Source organism: Rhamphochromis sp. 'chilingali' (assembly GCF_963969265.1).
Source record: "Rhamphochromis sp. 'chilingali' genome assembly, chromosome: 3".
NCBI lineage: Eukaryota > Metazoa > Chordata > Actinopteri > Cichliformes > Cichlidae > Rhamphochromis > Rhamphochromis sp. 'chilingali'.
The window spans coordinates 19,635,322-19,644,095 of NC_137931.1; the positions used below are offsets into that span (position 1 = coordinate 19,635,322).

The following is an 8,774-nucleotide window of genomic DNA, read 5'->3' on the forward strand; positions in this document are numbered from 1 at the left end:
CTGTTATGAAGGCGGCCTTTTAGACATATACATGAGCCATCCCTCCTAATTTTATCAAACCAGAGCAGAAGTGGCTGTTATAGTTTCACAAATAAATATATATAATAACACATAATTGTAGTCTTTCTCAGTGCCGACAGACTATTTCTTATATATCTTACTATAACACATAAAATCTGTCTGTGTGTTCATTTATTTGTCCACCAACTCCTCCTACATGATCACAAGCAGCACAACCAAACTTGGCACACAAGTATGTCTTAGGCTCCTGAAGGTTCTTATCTATGTCAAATGTTATGACGCCATCATGTTGCCTAGCAACCACCTATAACAACTGGCCAAAATGACTTGTTTTTAGCATTTATGCTGATGAAAATCTCTTAAGAGCATCCTGCTATTTTAATTTCACAAAAATAACATAAAAAGTAATCTAGAAAACTTAAATTGTGAATGATATATATAGTATAATATCATATTGTTTTCATTTCATAGCCAGTAAATGCTGTAGAACGGAAATGCGCAGGATCAAATTCAACAATAAAATGTATATAAAATTCAACAAATAAAATCATATTCATGTAAAATTCGTGAAAAGCATAAAAAGACACATTTTTTTAAACTCTTGCCCTCAAGACAAGGATGCGTCATTTGTTATAATACCAAATTAAAAATATTGTATTTTAAATTGAAATGAAAAATAAAACAATATTTTGTCATTTTAATTTATATATTTTTAAACAAGTTCAAAAATCTGTACACACCTGAATGGGTTATTCAAATATTCACATTCAAATATAACCTCTGTGCAATGTCCTCTTTACTGCTGATACAGTTATTAAACCACAACGTGACTAAAATTGTTGTGGATTTATGTAAATAATATTGATCTATTTGAATAGCTTTGTGCTTACATAGTTTCATCTGTACTTGAGACCATTTCTGATGAGGCTTCAGTGAACAGTAGATGGTTCTGTGTCAGCTCTTTACTGGATTCTTTCATGTTTTTAAGGACATGATTTTCAGATACTGTTCATCTGATGTAGATTGTTTTTGAAGGCTGACAGCTCTTTAGCCCTCCACTTGTCCAGCTTCCTCAGATTTTCTTAGGGCACACCATGTTGTGCTATGCCAAGGTTTCAACTAATAGCTTTTAGGAATCATCTTTGTTAGTACAAAAATACTGTTTAATGTCTGTCAAACTGTGTTATCTTTGACATTTTTCATCGATCCAACTAAAGGCATTAGAACAAATTATGTGTTTTTGTGGTTGCACAACAGTGGTTCAGTCTTTTTTATGCTTGAATGATTCATAGTGGTTTAACAAGCAAAAGATTGGTCAGGGACAAGGACGAAGCCGAAAATAAGTGAAAAGGCAGCCAATGTCCAAAGAAAAACGTTCAAAGACCTTCAGGAAGCCTCAAGAACTATTGCTCAATACCACTTTAAAAACAATACAACGAAGCCTGTCTGTTTGGTAACAAAATATAAAGAAAGAATTGTTGACTTTTGCACATTACTATATGTCATGTTTTTTTCTTTTAAATCGTTTTTTATTTGGTGGTTTTGTGCGTGTGTGTGTGAATAATATAATTCTACAACCACAGCGTTTCTCTTCTGCGTTGCTCTGAGTCGCAGCCAATCAGAAAGCAGATATAGTCAAAGCCGGAAGTCGTCATCGCTGGCCGAGGAGTATTCCCGCGAAGATTGAGGCGTCTCTTCGTTACTCCCGGTATGTTTGTTCTGATGTGTGTGTGAAAAGAAGCTCGACTAGCTGACACCTATCTTACACAACGGTAGAAGTAATCAAAGTTAGAAATGGAAAACATTCGTGTTTCTTCAGCGCACTTTTAGCGAGCAGATCTTCGAGTAAAGCCTTGGGTTGCGTCGCAAGCGTGTAGCACCGAAGTTCTGTTGTAAAAATGACAATTTTGAGTTCTCCTGACTTGTCGGTCGATATGATCTCAGCCTTGAATGCAGCCCGAGACGGATTCTCAAACTTATGAGTCGCTTTCTAATTCGGCATACATAAAATCTATTTAGACATTCATTTTTGACCAAATTGTAAGATAAGCAGTCAAAGGCAGCTATGAGATTAGACTGGTATCGTTGCATCAGCTGCATGCCGAATTGAAAAGTGGTTTATCCTCACCTGTTATCGACCCTAACATTGGTTACAGCACAACTGTAAACATGTCCTGAAGTGAGGCTATTTCGTTTCGGTGATTATTAGTCTTACGTTTGGCGTAAACTTAAAAGGGAAAAAAAAAAGTTATTTATTGGAATTAAAACCGTTGTTTCCACCATGTTAGTGCATTTAATTGACACCTAACTGCAATGTAAAGTGTCAGTATTATCCCGCTGAAAATGAATTTAGTGGCATGTTGAAGTTGACCTGTTTTCCCACTTGTTCACGTTTTGCAGTCATCATGAGTAAGAGGAAGGCCAGAGATGCTCATCTGCCTATAGGGGAATGCATCACACAGGTGTGTGTATGAACAGCCAGTGAGTTTTTCAGTGTGATACTCTGAAATATACCTAATAAAATGTAGTTTATTTATAATACATGTTTCTGTGCAGGTTCAGCAGATTTTAAGGGAGCGGTTTTGTGAGAGGCTGCTCCCTGACAGACCAGAGGGAGTAGAAGCTCAGTACAAGTAAGTTCATAACAACAGGGCCTGTGGATAGAGGTGATTTTATAATAACGTCAACACATTTACCAAAAAGACTCATATCATAGTATCATGAAAAAGAGTTTACAAGAAAATCACAGAGAAAATCAGAATGTTAAATCCAAACAAAGTTGGATATTAAAATAAGAAACAAAACAATCGGTGCGAGAAAAGAAACTGGAGAAATGACTGGCACAGGTTCCTGCCTCATAGCTTCAACTGGATCGGCCTGTTTTAATCCTCGGGGCGTTTCTGGCTCTGTCAAAGCTGTGTGTGTGTGTGCCTGTGTGCGTGTGTGTGTGTGCGTGTGTGTGCCTGCATGTGTGCGTGTTGTGACTTAAATATGGTTGTCCTTTAAAAACACATTCTTGTTTAAAGTGGAGGTCTGGAAAGAGGCTTACAAATGTAAAAACACACTGACTGGCAAAACACTGCCCACTGTGGTGAAACATAGTGACAGTATGTAGGGTGTAATTACGAAAGGTACCTTTACTAGTGATCAGTAAAAGGTTAAAAGTTCGAGGCCATTACAGCCTTACTGTTCATACTGGAGAGGAGGAATCGGTTGTAATCTGGCCTTGTGAAAATAAAACCATGAATAATTTGTCCTAAGTGTTTGGGAAAAGCAAATAACCTGTAAAGGGTGTTTGTTTTTGTTTTGGCTTCGGTTCCTACAGGTGTTGGATGGTTTAGAAGGCCTGTAGTAGAACTGTCATCCATAATTAAGAGCAGACCTGGAGCTCGGTGTGAGTTTCAGTGGCCCAGTTCAGTCGCACCTGGGTGACAGCTCTGTCCCAGTTTTCAGGCCAACTCGGCCACAACACGAGCTTCCCCAGTGAGAGATTTCCACTCATTACAAGCATGAGATGGGGGTGTATATTTTACTAAGCATTGTGGGTATTGAAGTTAAAGCCATTGTGTTTGCAGACACCTCCTGGAGCTGCTGAGGCGGACGGCGATCCACGGGGAGAGTAACTCTGTGCTAATCGTGGGTCCCAGAGGAGCAGGCAAAACAATGGTGAGCCGTGGGAAAAAATGAATTTTTTTTTTTTTTTTTTTTTTTAAAGTGTGGACTTGTTGTGAATCCTGTGAGGTTTGTGTTTTTTGTGCCTGAAGCTGCTGCAGTGCGTGCTGAGAGACCTGCAGAAGGAGGAGAAGGTGCAGAAGAACCTTCTTCAGGTTCACCTCAGTGGTACCAAACCTCATTTAAATTCTTCACAATTTAAGAACCCACACGTTTGCTGGAAATGTGAATTGGATGGATGGGTTTGTGTGTTTGCCGCAGGTCTCCTGCAGACTGATGACAGAACAGCGCTGAAAGAAATAACCAGACAGCTCCACCTGGAAAACGTTGTTGGAGACAAAGTGTTTGTGAGTATTTAGAGAGACCGTTATTAACATTTTCAGCTCTGAAAACTGCAAAGATCTTTCTACCTCGTTTTTTTCTTAGGGAAGCTTTGCTGAAAATCTGGCTTTCCTCCTGGAGGCATTAAAAAAAGGTGAGAAAGTTCAAATATTTAAAGCTGATTTCAGACTAGAGGGGCAGGTTTGATGTTTTTTTGTTGTTGGTTTTTTCCTAAAAGGCAATCGCAGCAGTAGCTGCCCAGTGTTGTTTGTCCTGGATGAGTTTGACTTATTCGCCCACCACAAGAACCAGACTCTGCTCTACAACCTGTTTGACGTCTCCCAGTCCGCCCAGGCTCCCATCGCTGTGGTCGGCGTCACCTGCAGACTGGTGGGCCTCAGAACACCTCTCAGAAACCCCACTTAGATAATGGTAGGTGTTTTTAGTAAGTGTCGTGATACTTTTTCCATTCAGGATGTTCTGGAGCTGCTGGAGAAGCGGGTAAAGTCGCGGTTTTCCCACCGTCAGATCCACCTGCTGAGCAGCCTCAACTTCACCCAGTACCTGGAACGGGTTTGGACGCAACTCAGCCTGCCGGACAGTTTTCCTGACAAGAAGTTCGCTCAGGAGTGGAACGCTGGTGTAAAGGTGACGTTAGCAGGCAGACACAAAGTTAGTTTTTTTTTTTAGTCACGTCTTTAAGTCGTCTTCAGGAAGGCTTCTTGAAGGACATTCAAAGCTCCTCTTTGGATGTTTCTGCCTTTTGTTCTGTTCTGTCAACATGATCCTTACCTTCTATCCAGGTACGTCTTTACTGCATTGGCAGTGAGTTTGGGATCATTGTCGTGATTAAAAATTGAAGCTGTTGCCAAATGCAAATACAGCACCAAACCATGATGGAGCCTCCACCGTGTTTTACACACGGCTGTAGACACTCACTGTTGTACGTCTCCCCGTACATACTGACAATGATTTGAAGCAAAAGACTCCAAATGTGGATTCATCACTATCAAGACCCATGTCACTGATTTTCAGTCCAGTTCTTGTGTAATTTTCACACCTCAGCCTTTTCTTACTGTTTCCCTTCATTAGGAATGGCTTCGTCACAGCCACTGAGACCGTTTGTGATTAAACTTCGGTGAACAGTAGATGGATCAGCTAAAGGTCCAGATGAATCTCTAAAGTCCTGTGGATATGGCCTTCATATACTGTTCATCTGCTGTAGATAGTTGTTTTTTGTTTTTTTTTAAGGACTTGCCCTTCTTCTCTTTCCACTTTTGTTATTCACTGGTCCAGTCTCCTGAAATGTTTTAAGAAAACTCTGAATACCATACTGAGATATGCCATGGTTTCAGCTAATGGCTCTTAGTGAAAAAGAAGGCATTGTCCAAAGGAAAACTTGGAAAGACCTTCAGAAAGCCTGAAGAATTGTTGCTCAAGACTAGGGCTGGGCGATATGACCCAAAATTCATATCTCGATATTTTTTAGCTGGATGGCGATATAAGATATATATCTCGATTTTTTTTTTTTTTAAAGCTATAAGTTAAGAACAAAAAGAGAGTTCTTAGTCACACTGTGTCCCAGATGTCACACGGGCACTTTTATTTACATACAGCGTAGATGTACATGAAGAAATTACTCAAAAATAAATTATCAGCATTTATTAAATAATCATGGTCCATAAATAAAAGAAAACAATGTTGTTTTTGTGCATAACAAAAAGCTCACAATTGTGCAGTCAAAATGTAAACTAATAGACGCTGAGCATAATAACAAAGAGACAGATTTCACAGCTGCACCACGTCTCTGAACAGGTGCCGTTTGTGGTCCTTAAACACACACAGTACGTATCACTCCGCGAGGCTCCTCCTTGGTAGCCGTAATCCTCCGACAATCCATCAAGCCGTGCAGCTCCGTAGCTTAGCAAAGTCATATTAAAACGTTTTTTTGACAGATTGCTGAGCGCTGTGTACCACATAAAATCGGTTCGCGGTCAGTAAGCACAACCAGAATTCATACATAAGGCGCACTGTCGATTTTTGAGAAAATGAAAGGATTTTAGGCCGTGCAGCTCCTCCGGGCTGCATGTCGTTAGCGCGGTTAGCTCGCTAACACGTTGACGCCGTCCAGCCCCACGCACGGTAACTCGCTAATGGAGATTTTCCGCTTTCATCTTGTCATTGCCTGCAGGTGAAGCTATGGGGGAGGCGGAGTTGTGTTCAGTGAAGGAGAGGCGAGGCCGAGTAACGTTGCGTAGAGACAAAAGTGGACGAAAGAGAGGCAAACCTGCGGCTCCACAAGTATAATTATAACGTAACATAGACTATATCGATATAAACGATATTGTCACATCTTATATCTCGTATGAAAATATATCGATATTTTTAAAAAACTCGATATATCGCCCAGCCCTACTCAAGACCACTTTAAAAAATGACAGTCTGATGGCTTGGTGGCAAAATATAATGAAACGATTGTTGGCTTTTGCATGGTACTGCTGTTTTTTGTGCTCTACCTTCTTCGTGCCCTAAAAGCCTTAAATAGCTCACTAAAGTTCAGAAAATGTCTAATTTTGAGTTGTTTGAGTGACCGTAGTAACATCACTGCCCAGCTAACATGGTTCAGACAGCGATGTCATCTCTGGCCTCCTTTTGAACGGCAGACGATGTACACACCTTTTCCACATAGAACAGAAGTGCAGACATACAAAGCAAAAAGTACTGATCTTTGTTTTCTTGGTTCTTCAGACTCTGTGTGAGGACAAATCTGTGGAGGAAGTTCTGCAGAGACACTTCAACTCCAGCAAAGACTTTCGCTCTCTGCACATGCTGCTGGTGAGAAGATCATTTCTCATGTTCGGTTTGGGGAAGTTTTGGGTGTTTCCTTTTCTTTCATTGTTTCTTTTCGTACTAAATATCTTTACAGATGTTGTGCCTGAGTCGCGTCTCTGTCGCCAAACCTACCATCAAACCAGCCGACCTGCTCGAGGCCAGCCGGATGTGTTTTGCTGACGCCACGGCTAACATGCTCCATGGTGAGTACAAATCCTAACAAGGGACGTTTTGTTTTTTTTTGTTTTTTTACCCGTGGTCCGAAGAGTCTAAGTGAGCCGTTTCTCTTTAGGTTTGTCCATCTTGGAGCTGTGCCTGGTCATCGCCATTAAGCACCTCAATGATGTGTATGAAGGAGAGCCATTTAACCTTCAGATGGTCCATAATGGTACGATCGCACGATTAAATTACACAAATAGAAGAAGCTGTCCCGTCTGTTTCTTCACTCGTGCCTGATTGTTTCCAGAGTTTAAGAAGTTCCTGCATAGGAAGTCCAACTCCATGTACAACTTTGAGCAGCCTGTTGTCATGAAGGTTGGTAGAAACGCTTCGAAACTCTTCCCCCAGTCTTTCCTACCAAACCCCCACACCAGGCAGAAAGTGGACATTTCCTGAACACCGATACAATCTGTTTGCTGACTGACCCTTAATCTCTTCGCCTTTAGGCGTTCGAGCACCTGCAGCAGCTGGAGCTGATCCGGCCTGTCGATGGTTCCTCGGCCAAAGTCCAGAGGGAGTACCAGCTCATGAGGCTCACGCTGGACCACAGCCAGATCATGGATGCCCTGCAGAAGTACCCACAGTGCCCCACTGACGTCAAGCAGTGGGCCATGTCGGCATTTGGGTAGAGCTTCAGAACATTTAGAATTCAGAGTCTGTGAAGCTTGTTTTGACTTGGACTGAAGGGCATAAGGTTTGTGCTGCCGCCCACTCTAAACGATCAGAAAATAAAAGGAAATGAATAGTTTGGCATTGGTGCGATTGTTTCACCCTCTAAGCAGTTAGAGGTTTATGCTGAAGATAGACCCCCCCCAAATCTTAATACAAAAACTCAGCTTCATGTGCTTGTGTCATTTGATCAGTAGTTGGACTTAGCAAGTGTCATCAAGCGTCCAGCTTTCATCATTTTCAGGTCGTGAGCATCAGGCTGCTGAATACTGCTATCTAGTGGTGATTTTGTGCAGTTGACAATAACCTGGATGAAAGTTGCAGTTTTGATTTCTTGGACAAAAATATGTGTAATTGTGCCAAAAGTCTGTTTTTTGTTGTTGTTGTTTCTTTTTAAACACGCTGTAGCATCAGTGAGGCATGTGTCCCTCCACAGTTCACAAGAATCGCTGCTCCCACGATGGTTTTAGTTTATGCACAATGATCAGCTGATTGGTCTGCATGGCCGTGAGCTGAATGAAGATTCACCTTAGTGGCAATAAAAAGAACTCATTTAATTAGGTGTCCTCTTGGCAGATATTTTGTGTTTCTAGGCTTCAAAAGCCTCATTGCTGCTCTTTTAGAATCAAGTTTCAAAGGTACATTGTTGCATAAATCCAGCTTTATAAACATGAAGTTTTTTTTTTTACTAATTTTAACTGTTTAAATGGTATGCTATGTATTTGTGGCTACAGTTTTAAAGATTTTATTCAGTGTGCAATGCCATGCTGTACTGTAAATATAAGCCTATAATCCAAATATAAGCCTCATGTTTCCAACAGGGAACCCAGCCCCCCACCCTCAATTTAATTGCCTTTTCTTAAACATGGAGCACTGAGCATTTAAGCAAGGCTTGTAACTGAGTGAAGGGACCTGTGAGTATCAGCCTTAAGAAGAGCCAATCTAATTCTCTGAATGAGAGGAAAGGAGGTGACTGTGCTCCATAGTTCAGAGCCATGACACAGGCACAGCCCATACCTTTATGAACACAGTGTACCCGT

The 8,774-nt window shown here is 41.1% G+C and overlaps 1 protein-coding gene across 2 annotated transcripts; it reads left to right on the top strand.

Annotated features, from left to right (window-relative positions):
* Window positions 1-1,637: 1,637 nt before the first annotated feature.
* orc4 (origin recognition complex, subunit 4) lies at window positions 1,638-8,574 on the top strand. 2 transcript variants are annotated; one of them, XM_080877049.1, is made up of 14 exons: window positions 1,638-1,729; window positions 2,422-2,483; window positions 2,578-2,654; window positions 3,597-3,687; window positions 3,786-3,861; window positions 3,955-4,040; window positions 4,120-4,168; window positions 4,253-4,404; window positions 4,489-4,662; window positions 6,763-6,849; window positions 6,941-7,049; window positions 7,139-7,234; window positions 7,313-7,380; window positions 7,512-8,574. In XM_080877049.1, the coding sequence occupies exons 2-14, from the start codon at window positions 2,427-2,429 to the stop codon at window positions 7,692-7,694; spliced, it is 1,305 nt and encodes a 434-aa protein (XP_080733175.1). In that variant the 5' UTR covers window positions 1,638-1,729; window positions 2,422-2,426; the 3' UTR covers window positions 7,695-8,574. The 2 variants fall into 2 exon arrangements, with proteins under 2 accessions (XP_080733175.1, XP_080733176.1); XM_080877050.1 differs by having other exon boundaries at window positions 1,725-1,793.
* Window positions 8,575-8,774: the final 200 nt, after the last annotated feature.